The sequence below is a fragment of the Oenanthe melanoleuca genome, chromosome 18 (assembly GCF_029582105.1).
Source record: "Oenanthe melanoleuca isolate GR-GAL-2019-014 chromosome 18, OMel1.0, whole genome shotgun sequence".
Taxonomy (NCBI): Eukaryota; Metazoa; Chordata; class Aves; order Passeriformes; family Muscicapidae; genus Oenanthe; species Oenanthe melanoleuca.
This window is the reverse complement of record NC_079351.1, coordinates 11256268-11274533: the sequence shown is the minus strand read 5'-3', so window position 1 is coordinate 11274533 and position 18266 is coordinate 11256268. Positions and strand designations below refer to the sequence as shown.

General features: G+C 53.0%; 1 protein-coding gene across 1 annotated transcript; it reads right to left on the bottom strand.

Moving 5' to 3' along the window:
* Positions 1-2331: 2331 nt before the first annotated feature.
* On the bottom strand, positions 2332-11794 carry TEKT3 (tektin 3). Its single transcript, XM_056506306.1, has 8 exons — positions 10458-11794; positions 8802-9401; positions 8197-8280; positions 6565-6635; positions 6182-6325; positions 4784-5006; positions 4009-4163; positions 2332-2636 (listed from the first exon to the last, which is right to left on the bottom strand). Exons 2-8 carry the CDS (start codon positions 9375-9377, stop codon positions 2405-2407), a joined length of 1485 nt encoding a protein of 494 aa, XP_056362281.1. The 5' UTR covers positions 9378-9401; positions 10458-11794; the 3' UTR covers positions 2332-2404.
* Between the last annotated feature and the right edge of the window lie 6472 nt (positions 11795-18266).

The window sequence follows — 18266 nt, the reverse complement described above, 5'->3', positions numbered from 1 at the left end:
TCTCTGAAAGGAAATCATTTAATGGCATGACAGCAAAGGCATCTTAGCCATCAGCAGGAGGAGGCAGAGCTGTTGTTTCATCTCCTAGAGCACATCAAAGGCTGCTCAAATCTCAAAGCCAGCCCTGCAGGGACTAAATGGAGCAGCTTCACTCAGCAGCAGCTCTACCATGGAAAGCAAATTCCCCCCTGTGCAGGAGAGCCGGCCACAAGCCACGTGTTCATTGGAATCACACCCAAACCCTCTCTCTGCAGACCCATTCAACAGCAGTTTGTGGCAGGGCAGGCTCCCCTCAGGGGAAGAAGAAGACTCACACTGAAGCACACATAGGATGCCCTGATCAAAGTCTCTGGGGGAATTGGAATATATCAGCTGCCAGAAGAAGTAACATCAGTACTGTCAACTTATGGAAAACTGGTGTGGAGAGAACAAAACCCCAGAGGGAGCTGGGAATTCTCTAACATCTGGGAAATTGCTGCAGGAAAGTGGAAAGTATTTGTGAAAGAAATTAGAGGAGCTGAAGCTGAAATTCCTCTGGTCATGGCTCTAACAGAGGAAAGAAACTCTTTGGCAGTGCTGTGGAAAGGAGCATCGAGAGGCCAGGACTGCAAGAGAAAATGGAGTTGGGTAATTGCAGCACCACATAAATGCTGGCAGTTAGGAGAAAGCCCTAAAGGAGCTGGGCCAATGGGAAAGATCAGTGTTCGGGGAGCTCCAAAAGCAAAATTAGAGAAAAGTGGAGACAGATCCTGGTGTGCCCTCACTGTAAAACAGAGCCCAGAAATTTTTGACATGACTCAAAACCAAAGGTGGAAGTTAAACGAAGGCAAAGCTGTCACTGGTGCCAGGACTTGGCTCTGGTTACTCAAAAGCTGGAGCCTTCCAGCAAAGGCATGTTGGTGCCTCTGCACCCCACACCACACTCAGCCAGGGACAAACTCCTGGGGCCCAAAAGCCTGGCAGCTCTCCCTGAGAACATCTAAAGTGGGTCTGCAGACAAGTGGAGCAACCAATATCACCAGGAGCTGGGAAGATTTTGGGCAAGGAGCACAGACAGAGAACAGCAGGGAGCCACTGGCTCCTTTGTGAGGCAGAGAAGTGGAGAAAGGGAAGGTGAGATCAGCTGGGCAGTTTCTCCTGCTCACAGTTGTCTCTTTCCTCTGGAAAGGGTGGCCGCTGCCTCTGATGGACTCCGGGCCCAAGACACACACAAAGTAGAGGAAATCTATTTTTAGTCTCGACAAAAGTGCTAGTAAAGAAAAAGAAAGGTTAGAAAGACAATTACTTCCTGTTTAGGGCTGGTGCTGGGAGGGAGATCCTGCCAGGGCACTGAGGCCAGGCAGGAGCTGGGGCCAGGGAGGGTGGGGAGGGCAGAGGGGTGAGGAGGAGTCATCTGGGGATGGGAGAGAAGGAAAGTGCTCCCAGCCCCTGTGAGCCCCCACGCTGGGCTGGTGGTCCCTGCCCTGGATTGCCGAGGGAGGGAGGGAGGGACTCGAGCCCCTCTGGGATTCCTGGTGCCCACAGGCTTTAGGCTGAGATCAACAGCTGAGCTTAAAGACTCAAGAGATGCAATAGTCTAAGGAGAGAAACTGCAAAGTGACTTTCACACTCACTCTCAGATTGATTGAAGACTTATCCCTCTGAAAATTCCATTACCTGGTAAAATCAGTTGGATTTGCAGCAGGAGAGAAGGCTCTGTGCAGCCAGAGTGGCTTAGACACTGATTAATTTCTTTATCTTCAAAATGCTTTGGTGCTCCAAACAAACTACACGTGAGAGGTTAAATTAGGAACCCAAAATTAAACCCACAGCATTTTCTTCAATGAACTTTCTCCAAGTTGAATTTACTTCCTCTTTTTAGGACCCCAGCATTGACATTTTTGATGGCATTCAACATTTTTCAAAAGCAAGACAATTATCATTAGAAATCCGCTTAAAATGCACATTTTTCTATTTTAGGAACAGCACAAACTGCAACTCTTTCCGGGACAGTTTGTGTTTCTTCTGCAGCACCATTAAAAATCCATCCTGGATGTCAGCAGCTCATTATTCTTACAAGTGGCTTTACTTCCCCTTGTGCCTTTTCCACATCACACACACCCAAAAGGAGGAAGATGCGACAGTTTTTCTCCTGAAAACACAGACTGGAAGGGGAGGGATGGATCCCCGTGGGTGGATTTGGTGACATACAGGATATTTTCAGCTCCTTCCTGGCACACAGTGAAAGAGAAAATACAAAGGGAAAGAATCATCCTGGTAACCCAACAAACAAAACACTCATTTAATTTCTACCCGGAGTTTACACCAGGAAATGAAATCCTAACAAATTCATGAAATTGCAACAATATATTTGCAAAGAAGCCGAGGGAAAGCGGGGATGCGTCCCGCCACGGGTGCCGAGCGCTCAGGTGAGTCCTGCTGAGACGTAGCCCAGGATCTGCACGGTGCTGGGGTAGCTCTTGCGCATCCCCATGCAGCGCTCCTGGTCGATGAACAGGGAGTTGTTCTTGACCACCAGGTCCTGCTCCAGGACCCCCTTGGAGCGCACCAGCATCTGCAGCATGTCCTCGGAGGCCCGCAGGCACTGGTGCAGGTTCCGCAGTGTCTCGTTGATCTCGTTGACCTCTTGGACAAGGCTGGAAAACAGCGGGAGGGGGTCAGAGCCCCCAGAGAGGCAGTGTGCACTCAGATGGGCCCTCTGGGCACAGGGTTTCCCCATCAGCACACATCAGCACACTCAGGCTGATTCCAGCGCCCCGTGCCCTGGAATGGGACAGCCTAGGGCAAAGCTCCTCCCATCCTCCACGGGGAGGAGTGGAGAAGTTTGTTCCAAAGCTCAGGATGTGTTCAGCCACGTCTGCCAGAGCAGCTTGTGCCACCGGGGATAGGGATGAGCAGCTGTGGTTTCCCGTTTCTGTTTGGCTTTGTGTGGCTTTGTTGGTTCACCCTCCTGAACTTCTCCGTGCAGGGGTCCTGCACTGGAGACACACACAGCAGGACAGGACACTGGGAGAGGCTGAAGGGGAGTGTGGAGCAAGTGGAGGAGGGAAAAACTAGCAGTGTGTGAGATGCTGAACCGATTCCAGGGCTGGGTTTCAATTACTTTGAAAAGGGAACTGTGCTCAAAGGGCTCCCCGGAGGAGCTGTGAGCTTTGGGTGCCTCCCAGGGCTGCTGCTGGATGCTCAGGGCTGCTGCTAGACCCTCCCTGGGCCACAATCCCAAAGTCCTTGAAAGGATTTCCAGTGTGCCCAGCAAGGGAAGGACAAGTCCACATGTGCACCATTCCTTGGAGTTACCCAAAAGGAAGGGCTCAGTGCTCTCAATGTCAGCCTGTCAGAAAGTAGAATCATGGAATCATAGACCAGAATCCCAGAGCAGTTTGGGTGGAAGGGACCTTAGAGCTTATCCAGTGCCACCCCTGCCATGGCAGGGACACCTCCCACTGTTCCAGGCTGCTTCAGCCCCAGCCTGGCCTTGGGCATTGCCAGGGATCCAGGGGCAGCCACAGCTGCTCTGGGCACCTGTGCCAGGGCCTGCCCACCCTCTGCCCACTTTTTTCTTCCCAATATCCCATCTGTCCCTGATGTCTCTGAGTTTAAAGCCACTGCCCCTTGCCCTATCACTCTGCCTGTATAAAAGCCCCTCTCCCTCCTTTTTCTAAGGCCCCTTAGGGTGCTGGGGGGCCACAGCAAAGAGAGTAAGAGGCTTATCCTCCAAAATGCAGCACATTCAGACACCTGGATGAGGCAGGAGAGAAAATGAGGTTTACCCAAGTGGGAAAATTCCAGCCCCCCATGGGGTGGCATCAGGCTGGTCCCAGCCATGGTGCCCAGCCTCTGTCACGGGTGCAGAGCTCTCTCAGCACCTGAGGGCTAGAACACCTGCTCAGTGCTTTAGGTCTGACCAGGGCACTTATGGAAGGAATATTGAGGGGAAAAAGCCATTTTGTCATGCAGAGATGCTCCTGGTGACCCCCCGAGCCCTGGCAGCCCTTAGCCCAGCCTCACCGGATCTGGGCAGCGTCCCGGCACAGCTCCACGTTGGGTCTCCTTGTGCGCTCATCCAGCCGGGTCTGAGCCACCTTCAGCTGAGCCTCTTTGTCCTTTATGGTCTTCTGGATGACCTGGATCTTCGTCTCGATCTGGAAGATTTCCTGCCGCGTCTGGGGTGAAACAAATACAGGTATCAATGAAAAAACACCTTCTCAAGTGATCACATCATTCCCTTTTCTCTTGCTTGTGCAGAAAAAAACCCAAGTTCCGTAAACAGCCCCTGGGCTCAGGCCACTGTTGCTCTGCCACATCCAGGCACAGATCCAGCAGAGCTTTCAGGGAAAATCTCTGCTCCTGCTGCCACATCACAGCAGAGTTAAGAGCAGAGGAGGTTTAGGAGCGCAGATGGATCTATTGAATTACCAGCTTCCCAAAATTGCTGCTTGCAAGAATGGATCATCCATCAGCTAATACAGGGAAAGGTTATAATGGCTCCTCATTTAAGGATGTGGCATCAGCCCCTAGTGCTGAAAACTTAACCAGTCTGAGCCTTTCCCAGGATGCTTCCCATGAGTCCCAAGCCAGTTCCCATGACTGCTTTCCCCCTCCTGTGCCTGGCAGAGCAGGGCAGGGAGCCCAGGAATAAGCAGCCATCCCTTGGGGGGAGCCCAGGAATAAGCATCCCTTGGTGGGGGGGGTCCAAGGATAAGCAGCCATCCCTGGGGGGACAAGGATAAGCAGCCATCCCTTGGGGGGACGCTAGCGCGGCAGCGAGGGCGGGCTGCGGCACCTTGGCCAGGTGTGTCTGGATCTTGCTCTTGGCGTTGGCGATCTCGGTGATGCGGCTGGTGAAGGCGTCGTTGACCTTGCTGAACTGGCGCCACATCTCGTCGGCCGTGCCCATGAGGAGGCTCTCGGTGCTCGCCCGCAGCTTGGCCGAGGCCGCGCGCGCGCTCTGCGAGCGGAAGATGTTGTTGTCCGTGAACCTGGCCCAGGTCTCGGGCACTGAGACCCTGCGGGGCAGAGCACAGCCTTAGCAAAGCCACGCTGCTGAGCCTGGGTGCAGACTGATGCAAATGAAATCTATGCTCTTAATTAAATCACATGGAAGTGAAACATCTGGACCTCGTTTGGGTGATGGTATTTATCAAATGAGGGCGTGTTCACAAAGATAACTTGTGAAAGCTCAGACAAACAAAAGATTCTCCCATAAAAAACCAGAGATTCCAATCAGAGCTCTGATTTACACCTTTGAGGCATTAAGTGCCAAGGAATTCCCAGCCTCATAAGGACACGCAGATCACAATTCAGTCAATTCCTTTCGCTCACAGCCCATCTCAGTCTCCCACTAAACTGAACGAGGTTTAGATCCCACTCCATTCCCTGTCTGTGCATTTGGGATGAAGTTCCTGCCTGTGCAGTAGTCCAGAACAAGGTCAACAAAAGACTTAAATACCACATAAGCTCCATTTAAAAGCTGCTGATTCTCGGCACATTTTCCCCCCCTCTGAATTTCAGCCTCAATCCTTTGCAATCCATTTGCCTGACTAAATATGTCTGAGCTCTACTGTGAATAATTATTCAAACTACTAGAAAAATGGTCTCAATCTGTGCCTCTCCATAAACTTCATGGGTTTATGTGAGCAGATTTATTCTCTCAGCCCTTTGCTACTCGGGCATCTCTCTGTGAGTGCTGGGTTAGATCACTGTTCATTTACTGCAGAGCCAAAGCTGAATTCCTGAAACCCAAAAGCAGCTGAACCCTGTCCCAGGACCACAGTCTCATTTCTTGATTTTCTTGGTCATTTCAGCTCCCTGCCAGGCCCTCTCCATACAGGGGTGAGCCCCCAGACTTTCCATCAGTGAGGAGCACTCAGGCAAGCACTGAGACATCTCTGAAAATATGCATGAACTTAATGGGCTGTGCAGAGGTGCTGGGCTGAATTCATTTGCAGGCTGAGCTCTGAGCCCTGATCTAATGTTTAATTGGGTCGGGCTCGCTTTTGCCCACCAGGCGTTCGGCATCCAGCTGAAAGCAGAGGATTCTTATCCCCCTGGAGAGCCCAGAGGGAAACAACCCCTGGAGATGGGTGTCTCCAGGAGGGATGGATGTGCCTTCAGAGAGGGCTGGGAAAGCCCAGCTCCCTGCCAGGCCCAGCTCTGTGCCTGCCAGGCCCCCAGTGCTCACGTGGCATCGATCCTCTCCACGCCCTTGAAGAAGTGGATGTCTCTGGAGGTGTCCTTCAGCTGGTAGCACTTGCTGTCGATGTGGTGGCCCATCTGCTTGTCAGCCAGGTCCTTCTCCAGCTCCTGCCGGGCCTCCTTGTTGCACCTGGAACACACAAACAGCAGCCCCAGTCGGGATGGAGGTGTGGGATGGTTTTCTGCCCATCCCGTTCCCCTCAGCCCCTCCATGCCCCCAGAGCATCCCTGCCTGCCTCCCCAGAGCCTGCTGGGTTTTGACCCAGTGGGTTAAACCAGGTTAACCAGGGAGGGGTGCAGAGGGGTCTGCTGGGGGGCATGGCACAGATGCACATCAGCCCTGCAGCAAGGGCCCAGACGCCTCCTTACATGAGCTGGGCATTCACCGTGTCCAGGCACTGCTGTAACCTCTCCCGGCAGGACTTGATGATCTTGATTTCCTGGGCAAAGGCAGAACAAACCCCATCAGCATCGCTGCTCAGACACCCTGGGCACTCCTCCCCTTGGGCCTCACACACAGCAGGAACTTCCCCTTCCCCCACAGCCAACACGGGGTGCAGGAAGGGACCCCCACTCCAGTGCACCCACCTGTGCAGCTGAACCACACCCAGGGACCAGGAGGGGACAGGAGGGGACAGGAGGGGCTATGGTCATAGCCAGGGACCAGGAGGGACAGGAGGGGCTGTGGTCATAGCCAGGGCCTTTGAAATCACTTTCAGGGTGGGTTGCCAGGATTTTTCATCTTGACATGGCCAGGGCTGTTCTCCATTACAAGGAGACAGGGCTGGATCCTGACCTGACATGAACAGACACTATGGAACCCTGGGCCAGCATTGCCCTGAGCCAGCAGCCACACATCCCCATCCCCATCCCCATCCCCATCCCCAGCCCCATCCCCATCCCCATCCCCATCCCCAGGCATTCTCCTGCCCACAAGAAATCCCATCCATATGGGACAAGAGGACTTTGGTGTAAACCCCCAGTCAGTTCTAGGCAGGGCTCATCTCCTCTGGAGGAAGGCTCGTGCTGCTCTCAGCTGCCTTGCTGAGCACAAGCCTGTTGTACCCACAAAGATTTCCAGGGACAGGTGATCACTGCTCCAAACCCAGGGATTTTCAATCCCTCCTGTTTGCAGGAGCCAGCTGAAAGCATAGCCTAAATGCCTCCCAAACATTCAAAAACCCAAATGGCATTATGGAGATACCAGCTCTGATAGTTTTCCTAAACCCTCATGACCTTTAAACTAATCTTTTAATTTTTCAGGGCCTGTATCATAACAAAAAATCTTCTAAGAGAGCAGTGGCTTAGGAACCCATTAGCAATAGGCCCAGGGGCTGCAATTTCCTTCCCAGTTTTGTGAGGCTTTGTCAGTGATTGTATTTCACTGTACCCTGCATTAGGATCCCATTTGCTGTGCCATGTTTGCTTTTAATTCATTATTTAAAGCAGCCTAGATAAAGGCGGGCAGGAGTGCTGTTTTTATGATTTCTATCAAATCCGTTGCCTGAGCACACATTGAAGTTCTGCTGCAGCCACTCTGCCCTGAGCAAAGCAGAGCTGGGGGAAGTGCAATTAATATCTTTTATTAGCCCAACTAATATAGCTGGGGAAAGCAGATGAGATGTCGAGCACACCCTGCCCTCTCCATTTGTGTGTGTGTAATATATAGAATGTGCTACAGATAGAGAGACTGGTCACATAAATAACGAGATCTGTGCAGGCAGAACTCTGAAAGGCAGGACCATCTCACAGTCTCCTCCACAAGAGGGTCAGAGGACCCAGATATGTCACACAAACCGGCTCACTTCCAGCTCTCCCTTCCTCTGCCATGGACACACTGCTGGGTGGGAACACCAGCCCCAGCCCCAGCAGGTGTGGGGGTTGAAGAATTCAGCACCTCACCAGTGCTGAAGAGCCACTGAGGGAACAGGGCTGCCAAACTAGTTCAGGGGAGTTCAGGTAACAATAACTTAGACACAGGATGTGTGTTTCCAGACTCACTGTGACGAGCTGTTTCTCCACGTCATCATTGACCAGGTCAATGCCCATCCTCTTCTCCCGATGGAGCAAACACTTGTGAGCCACCTGTTGGGACATGTCGTGACATCAGTGCTGGCTGCAGGGACAGAGCTCCCTGCAGGGACAGTGCCCATGTCAGGGAATGCAGGAATAGAAAACACAGGTGGGCACAGGCTGGCAGCCTGGAAAAAGCTGCCTGAGGCAGCTGGGTTAGCTGACAACAGCAGCGAGTGCAACATCAGCATGGAATCAATGGGAGGGAGCCCACGTGCCCCCGGGCCACCACAGCTGAATGCAGGGACCTGTGCCAGGCTCGGTGTTGACCTCCCCAGAGCCTTGCAGTAAGACATGGGACTTCGTGTCCCAAGCCAGGATTTTGGATATAGAAATATTTGGTTAAACAAACACTGCAGTGATGTGCTCAGCATGTGCTGGAGGAGGATGCAGCAGATGCAGGGGATTTGTTTATCACTGACTCAACTAATGGGCTCTTCATGAAAACTTTCCAATGTTACAGAGCTGGGATGAACTTTATGAGAGGTTTGAGTGGCTGCAGATGTTTGGGCTGGGGGTTGCAGGGTCCCTACCTGGAAGGGGCCCTCGGTGTCGGCCAAGGCTCTCTCCAGTCGTTTCTGCATATCCGCCAGGGAATTGGTCTCCCTGATCATGGCATCCAGCTCGATGCAGAGCTCGGATTTCCAGTACTCGATGTCATTGACACGCTCTCCCAGGTTCCTGGTGCTCTCGCCTTGGGTCCTCTTGGCCTGCTGGTACACGTCCTTGATGGCGCGGTTCAGGTCGGCCCGCAGGCGCTCCGCGTTGTGCCGCGTGGTCTCCGACTCCTTGTAGTTGGTCATGTTGGACCGGTGCCAGTCATCCAGCGTGTGCCGGGTGAAGACACCGTTGGGTTTCTCAGAAATAAAAGGAACTATCTTGGTGGGGGGAAGCCCAGGGAAGTTTTCGGTGAGGGGAGCCAAGGTGGGGTTGAGGGCAGCTGCTTTGTAGTAGGAGTTGGGCATCCATGGCATGGTGAAGCTCTCGGGATGACAGGGAACGCAGTTCTTGTAGTTGGCAGCCGCAGTGCTGGCGGCTGGCAGGACCTTGGGAGGTGGTGGCCGTGGCTGGTTAAACTTGGCTTTTAAGGGATAGCCGTAGAGTTCCATCCTGGAATGCTGCTGGTGCTAGTCCTGCACAAAGGGGGCAGAGGAAAACCTCGTTCAGAAAGTTCCTGTCCTTGTGGTACCTCTTACAGCAACACCCAGCTTGTGATGGGACCAGCCCTGCCCAGGGCACCCACACAGCCCCTCAATCTCCTGAATGCAAATCCCCTCTGACAGCATCCCAAGCATTTGGATAGGGAGGGATTTGATACCAGCTTTGCTGTTGGTACCTTGTATCAGGTTTGAAACAAGAAGAGAGACAAATCATGGCTGTTTAGGAGGATGACAGTTCTTACGCTTTTGTTTTCCTTATTCCTTAATTCCTTATTTCCTATTATTCCTTCATTTTCCCTGTCAATCTAATGACCTCCCCTGGGAGGGTGGGCAGGTGCTGACATAGGGTGCCCAGAGCATCTGTGGCTGTCCCTGGATCCCTGTCAGTGTCCAAGGCCAAGTTGGAAATGGGGCACAGAGCACCCTTGGACCGTGAAAGGTGTCCCTGCCATGGCAGGGATGGTCCTTTCCAACCCAGGCCAGTGAGTCTCATCCCAGATCCAGCCTGGCCAAAGGCTTTGGGATGGACAGTGGGACACCCACACCCTTAAATTCAGCACAAAGGCTTTCACAGGTGTGACTGGCTCAGAGTCACTTTGGCAGACCTGAGGATGAGATGTCTGTGCTCAGCACCAACAAAGCCCCTGCGTGTGCTGCTCCCACAAACCAGTCATTCCAGCCCTTTGTCCCTGCTGGGGACAGGCCACTGCCATCCCCTATCTCCATGCCACTTATTTACCTGGGGAGCAGCATTTGGAGAGTGGGAGATGCTTTCCCTGGCTCCCACCCTGCAAATAAATCCTTTCCCTTTAGACACTGACAGACAAGTGTTTAAGAGAGAAAAAACTTTGGGAATGGACTGGATTACTTTTCCATGCATTTCCAGCTGAAATAAAGGCCCTTCATTCCCCTTGGGATAAACCATGCCAGGAGGAGAGTTTCTAGCAGCCCTGGACACGGGCACAGCCTGGGAGCTGCTGCCCACCCAGCCTGGGCTGTGTGGGGGATGGAGGAGGTTTGGGACAGTACCGGCCGTGCTGCTCCTCCCTGTGGGTGAAGCACAGCTCCCCCCTGGCTGAGCTCTGGGCTGGGAGCGCCCGGGGGTGCTGCTGCTCATCACTGGCTGCTGCGGTGGTCCTGGCACGGCCCGGCTCTGCAGGGCCCCGTTGCTATGGATGGGGGTTCCGTGGCAGTGACCGTGTTCTGGGGCGGTTCTGTGACACTGGCCACCTCTGTGACCTGTCCTGGCCATTGACCCGCCCTGTAATGGCCACAGCAATGGCAACACAGGCTGCTGGGTGGGCAACCTGGGGCCAGTAAACACCACCCAGGGCATCCCAGTTCCTGCCCTGAACCTCCTGTGCTGCTGGGCAGCTTTGTGCAGCCCCTGGGCAACCAGGGGTAGGTGTTGAGTGGCTGGATAATGCTTGTGGCCACCTGCTTTAGGTGTAGGATGTCCTGCAAGGAGCCTTCCAACCTGGGCCCTGTGAGATCAGAGCCCTCAGTGGACAGCCCAGTGCCACCCTGGGCAGCCCAGTGCTACCCCAGTGTCCGAGGCCAGGCTGGCCAGGGCTCTGAGCACCCTGGTGTCCCTGTCCATGGCAGGGGTTGGATAGATGAGCTTGAACATCCTCTCCAACCTAAAGCATTCCAGTCAGGAGCTCAGTGCTGACTTCCTGTAACCCAGTGCCACCCCTGGGCAAACCCCAGTGCCATCAGTGGGAAACTCAGTACAGCCCTTGTGCATCCAGAGCCACTCCTGGGAAACCAGTGCCTCTGGGCAGTGCAGTGTCCTCACTGGTGCTCCTGGGCCAGCCAGAGCCTCATGGGCTGGGTGGGTGCCCCAGCGTGGGGGTGAGATATCCCCAGGAGCCCCACCCAGCACCAGGGTGAGAAGCACCCGTGACCCAGTGACATTGGGAATATTTCTGGGAATGCTTTCCTGATTATGTCTGGGAAGAGGCAGACAGGAGGAGCTGGGAGGGATGTTGGGGATGAGCCCAGGAGCCCCAGCTCATCCAAGGGGGTCTCTCAGCTTCTGCTTCCATGTCTCACTTTATCCAGAGGGATATTTTCATTTCCTTCATTTCCCAGCTGTGTCCATGGCTCATCGAGTACCCAGGCTGGTGTTTCTGCCCTCTCACAGCCTCAGCTTCTCCTGACTCTGCCAACTCCTGCAGCTGCAGACTGGGACTGTACTGAGGGGTTTCCCAGGTTCTGGTGACCCCCTGGCCACCCCTCCTGAGCTGGGGTCCCCGGGGCAGCTCTTTGCCTCTTGCCAAAGAGTGACAGAAAATGGAATCCAAAGTTCTTCTTGTACACAAAGTGCAGCACATCTTCATTTCACATTAAACATCCATCCTGCTTCAGCCACGGGAGGAATCAGCTTCATCAACCTGAAACAAAACATCCAGCACATCAGTTGGTTTTCTACAGCCAAACCAGATAAATAATGGCAGTTAAAGCCTGCCAAGCTCTGTCCCCCAGCAGGACACCCACCCACCCTGGGAGCAGCCCAGTTCTCTGCTCCCTGCATGCTCCCAGCTCCAGCTCGGCTCTCACGCCCTGCCCATGGCTAATTCCGTTCAGATGAATCACTGCCCGGCCAGGGACACCACTAATTGTGGGAGGCAACCCCACGGCTTTTGAAGTATTTGCTAAATTAAGCAATAATAATTCGATAATGCTGTAAAGGGCCCAGGGGTGCTCTTTGAAGCCCAGGCAGGAGCTTCCAGGGCAGCAGCACAAGCAGAGGGACAGTGAGGACATCACAGTGGCCAGGCTTTGGTCCCACCAGAAGCACAGAATGTCCTGAGCTGGAAGGGATCCACAAGGAACATCAACCCCTGTCCCTGCAGAGACACCCCAAAATCCCACCCTGTCCATCCCTGGCAGTTCTGTCCAAGCTCTCCTGGAGCTCTGGCAGCCTCGGGGCCGTGCCCATTCCCTGGGGAGCCTGGGCAGTGGCAGCACCCTCTGGGGGAAGAATCTTTTCCTAAATCCACCCTAAAGCTCCTCTCACACATCCTAAAAGCTGCAAAGATGAGAAGAATTGGCACAGGTAACACAGATACCACAAGTGACTCTCAAGTAGCTGCCAAGTGCAGAGTCTGTGATGCCAAAATCCCAGATCTCTGAACACCCCAGTGAATTAAACTGCCTGTTTACACCACCACCATTTATTCGAGTAATTGAACCTGTTCCTTAATTCTGACTACAACTCCAACAGCTGCAACATCACTAAAATTACAAACTGTCCCCACCCAGTTGTGCTGGGGCACATCCAATTTGGATGGACACGTGAGGACACAGCTTGTGCTGAAGCCTCGACCAGTTTAGCTCAGAATAAAAGAACAAAACCAGGCTGAACCCGGGAAGCTGGGGGGAAGTAGAGGTGCCAGTTCTCAGCACGGCAGCCCAGGCTGGCCAAACTCGAATTTCAAGGGATACATTTAGATACCTGAGTACAAAACCTGCTGCCAAGAGCTGTCAATCTTTGTGTTACAGCTCTACATTCTGCTGTCTATTAATACAGCATTACACTGGGTCAGAAGCTGCCCTGCTGAAAATACACAGGTCCAGGTCCTTGATAGCACCCCCTGTGAGCCTGCACGTAGCCAGAGCAGCCCAGTCACTCTTTGACTCATGTTTGAATATTCCTCTGACTCCCATAAATGCTGCACCTGCCTGAAAGGGATCAGCTGTTCATTCATAGAACCACAGAACCCCAGAGTGGGCTGGCTTGGATGGGGTTTGGAGCAGCCTGGGATAGTGGAAGGTGTCCCTGCCCATGGCAGGGGGTGGGATGAAATGGGCTTTAGGTTTCCTCCCAACCCAAACTATTCCATGATTCTCTGAGATGATTTTCACCTCTGAATATAAGGCTCTTAGAAAGCAATGAACAGATCAAAAGTAAACCAAAAGTAGACCAAAAGTAGGTTGGCAGCTGACTTATTCAGTCTAACCAGAGCAGCATTTGACTGAGCTTTCCAAACAATAAATGTGGTATGAATAAATCATCACAAATCCCTCCCTGAGCTCTTGTGATGAGTCACAGCCACCACACCACAGAGGCTCAGGGCAGGCTCTGCTCATCCCCAAGGTTAAGCCTGGGATCACTCCTATAATTACAGCAGTGGTGACCTCAGAAAATGTCATCATTTACTGGTGATGCTCTCAGCAGTGCCCAGGAACCATAAGGAATAAAAAATTGAGTTCAGGGAGAGCCTCCCTGCACCCTCTTCAGTCCCTCCTGGGCTGGGGGAGCTCTGGACTTTGCTCCCTGCACTGGGGGCACTGCAAAGTCCAGGGCAGTGGGGATGGTGTGCTCTGAACTGCACCAACCAGCCCAGGGGCTCTCACAGCACAGGATCTCCCAGCTGCACAAAGCAGCAGGTGTGGAAGCAGGAGGAGACAGCTCTGCACAGCCCCTGAGCCACACAGAAGCTGCAGCCCTTGGCTGGAGGTGGCCACGAGCCCAGGGCAAGGCATGCAGAGCATCCAGCACAGCTCTGACCCTGGATCTGGGGAGCCAGGGGAGTTTGGGCCTTCCAGCCAAGCTCTCACAAGGTCACAGTTTGGAGTCACCTCCTTGGCACACAGAAAGGCCTCCTGAAACATCCCCAGTGTTTTCCTTTGTATGTCCCACCTTGCTGCAGCCCTTGATTATCAAACCTTCCACCCACCCTGGGGCTGACTTCTTCCCAAGAAGGGCAGGCAAAAACTGCTCCAATAACTGATGGAGGGAGAAAAAGGGAAATGAACCAGTCTCTCTACATTTACCTTGAAATGTCCCACCTGTGAAAGTGTTTAACCACATGCTGTTTATTAACATCAGCCCCATTATTTCAGGGCAGTTTAAATACAAAATTTAAAACTGAACCCCAGCATCTGAGGTCTCTGAGTAGAAGTGGATGGCTCTGGTGATTGATGCTCCACACATGCTTTAGTGCTCAGCTGCAGTGAGTTATTGGTGGCCTTTCCTTACACACTCCTCATTTCAGAGCCAGATGTGAAAGCAATTAACACACTGAGGGGACTCTCTCTAAGTCTGTGGGGCTTTTTATAGGTTACTGTTTATTTCTGGACCTCTTTTCTTGAGGTGAATTTTGGCAGACAGCTCCAGAACTGGTTTATGTCATGACTGGCCATTGTTTAAAGTTTTTTATTGCTTTGGCAAAGGGCTTGCATTGGAAAAGGGAGGCAGTTACTGGATTTTTTTTCCCTGTCATCGTATTCAGGCTGTGACTCCACAGAGAGCAAAAGGATCAAAACGTCTGCAGAGCTGATAGGAACAACCTCAGCTCCTGCCCCTCAGGAAATAGTGAGGGCTGAACACAATCCTGGTGGGGAAGGGCCCAGAAATCTCATCTGGAAAAAAAATACAAACCAGCATTCATGGAAATTGCTTTTTAAAAAAATTAAAATCACAGAATGGTTTGAGTTGGAAAGGACCTTAAAGATCCTCAAGTCCCAACCCCCAAAATCTCCTCACTTTTCAGCTCCCCTCGAGCACTGCCAAGCTGCTCCGTCCATGGTCATCCCAACACCTTCCCCAGGCTTTGGAGAGGGGAGATGTGCCCTGCACTGTCCCCTGGCACAAGCTGGGGATGTTCCACGTCCTTTTGGTGCCACTCAGGAGCCTTTGCTGCAGAAGTGCCTCTGACTCCTGGCCTGTAGGATCACTGATACAGGAACTGCAATAATCCCATAATAATCCCAGCAGACCCAGCTAGCCCTGAGACTGCTGCAGCTCCACAAGGGAATGGCCCATGGATCCCCTTCCACTGCTACATCTCTGCTCCAGCTCGGGGGAAGGGAACCATCTCCCTCTTCCCTTGGTAAATGCCCAGGAAATGTTCCTGCTGGGAATGGCTGCAGAGAAGCTGCTGTGCACGGCATGGGAACCACAGGATGCTGTGCTTGAGCTGCAGGAGAGGATCCATTCTGAGCCTGCAGCCCCAACACGCCCTGGCTGAGACTGGGCAGAGCTCCTGTCAAACCCCTGGTACAGCCAGGGCAGGGAAATCCAGCAAAACCCCCTCAAGAATGCAGTGAGCTGTGGGTGTGCAGTGCCCTGACTGCCCCAGCCCAGGGACACACTGCCAGTGTCCACCCTGTCCTTCCCTGGCTGTAGGACACAGCCAAGAGCTCGGGCTGGAGGAGAGGGAGCAGGGGGAGCATCTGCTCCATCCAGCCCTGCACATCCAGAGCCAGGCTGGCAGAGCTGGGGGCGTTCAGCTGGAGAAGAGGAGGCTACAGGGAGGGCTCAGAGCCCCTGAAGGGCCTGAAGGGAACTTAAAAAAAAGAGGGAGAGCAACGTTTTATCCTGGCAGAGAGTGAGGGGACACAGGGAATGGCTCCCACTGCCAGAGGGCAGGGCTGGATGGGACATTGGGCAGGAATTATTCCCTGGGAGGGTGGGCAGGCCCTGGCACAGGTGCCCAGAGCAGCTGTGGCTGCCCCTGGATCCCTGGCAGTGCCCAAGGCCAGGCTGGACACTGGGGCTGGAGCAGCTGGGACAGTGGGAGGTGTCCCTGCCATGGAGGGGTGGCACTGGGTGGGCGTTGGGGTCCCTCCCAGTCCAAGTCTTTCTGTGATTCTGTGATGTGCCCAGAGGACCTCGGTGGCTGCAGCCAAACCACGACAATTTAAAATTCCAGCTGCTTGTATTTCAACTTCCCAAAATCCAGGTGGCCTTGGCTGGTTTGTCCCTCACACACAGAAAAAACCAAGTGTTTTTGAGTACAGTTGGTTTTGAACACCAGCCAGGCTGTGCCTGACTGATTGAACACCTCTGCAGAGGGATCACCTGCAGAGCTTCTGCTGCTACAAATGAAGAAATAATTTCCCATTTCAGTATCACTCATTATTTGGGATCACTTGAGGGATTGTCTAACTCCAGACAACACTTCCTTTGGTCAGATTTGGCCCTGAGGGCTCTGATAAGCCTAAAGTCTGTATACTTAAGAGATGTTTTGATTTGTGATATGAAAAGCTCCAACTACCTTTAGGTGCTGAATGAGGACAACAAAGCTGCCAGGCTCACCTGATCAAGTATTTGTCTGGAATCAGAGCCTGGATCTGAACTGTCCTTTTCTTTCAGAGAATTTGCTTTTCTTCCACGGCAGTGCCTGGCCCCTGCAGCTGCCCCAGCCCAGCCAGGATGCCAGGCTGGATCCTGCATGGAAATGGGGCTGGCTCTGGCTGGCTCCAGCCCAGCCCTGAGCTCCAGCCTTGGGCAGCAGGGCCGAGGAGCACGCAGGATGTTTATCCTTCAAAACAAAGGGAAGCCATTCCCATGTCGAGATGAAAAATAATTAAGACAGCTGCAATCAGATCAGATCCTGCAAATGAGTTGGCATCGTTTGTCAGGGCTTTTTGCTGGAAAGGGCAGATCAGATTTCCCAATAAAGGCCCTTTTCCACCCGTGCCAGTGTGTTCTGTGCATCTGTTCCTCCCTGTGACACTGCCCTGCCCTGCACAGACCTTTAGAGGGATTGGTAACATTTCATTACATAAATATTTTGCTGATATTTTCTCTCATATTACGTGACATTTTTATCCCTGGAGCCCCGTGTCTGCTCAGTCAGAGGGAGCACATGGTGCCTGCCCATGGAAATGGAAAGCAGGGATGAAGCAACAAATATTTTCAAGGAGTTTAAGCAAACCATGTTTTCTGATTGTATGCTGAGCTGCCTGCAGGTAAAGGTTAATTCTGGCATGTTTTGGAGACATGGATGTCATTCAGACTAACAGGAAAGAATGAAAATCATTGAGGGCTCTCCTTCATAAAGGTTTGCTCCAATTTCAAGGTTTGAGCTGGGACTTTCACCTGCACCCCCAAAAGCCAGCCTCTCAATTTTCCTCTAAATCCCATGGTTTCTTCCTAAGTTTTGCCATACACAATCACAATCCAAGGCACAGACAGTTTGCACCAGGCCTGTGACATGGAGTGGGGTGAGGAGCACCAGGCTGGGCTCTCCCTGTGTCACCCACGGGCCTGGGAAAGGACTGTCCTGCACCCAGAAATTCATCACACAAAGGAGCCTGGGGGTGGGCAGTGGGGCCCTGGAACGTGATCCACCTTCAGCCATCAGCTGGAAAGAGCAAAACAAACCACCCTGAGTGCACCTTGGAACAATGAGAACAGATAAAACCAGATAAAGACAGTGAAGCAAATAATGGCCAGAAGACATTTGCAATATATAACAAAAGCAGGAAAAGCACACCAGGAAATCTGCATTTTCCCACACTTTTTGGAGAAATTATTTCACGATCTGCTTGCCCTGATCATCTGCAATCACCAACAATTCTGGAATCATGGAATGGTTTGGTTTGGAAGCCCAAACCCAAAGCCCATCCCATCCCACCCCTACCATGGCAGGGACACCTTCCACAGTCCCAAGCCCCAATGCCCAGCCTGGCCTTGGGCACTGCCAGGGATCCAGGGGCAGCCACAGCTGCTCTGGGCACCTGTGCCAGGGCCTGCCCACCCTCCCAGGGAACAATTCCTGCCCAATGTCCCATCCAGCCCTGCCCTCTAGCAGTGGGAGTCATTCCCTGTGTTCTGTCCCTCCATCCCTTGTCCCAGTCCCTCTCCAGCTCTTCCAAAGCCTCTTTAGGCACTGCAAGAACTCAGCACACAGCATGGGGCTCACATTGGTGTGTTTGAATTCTTATCCCACGGGAAGAGTTTTTCCTCTTGTCTCAGTAGAGGGTTTATCCCTTGGAAGCTGCAAGAAGCAGGAAGGAGCCACCTGGGCTGGCCCAGCCCTTCCCACACTGGAGTTCTGCCCTGAGCTCCCTTGGCTTGGTTTGCCACAAACAAGCACCAAA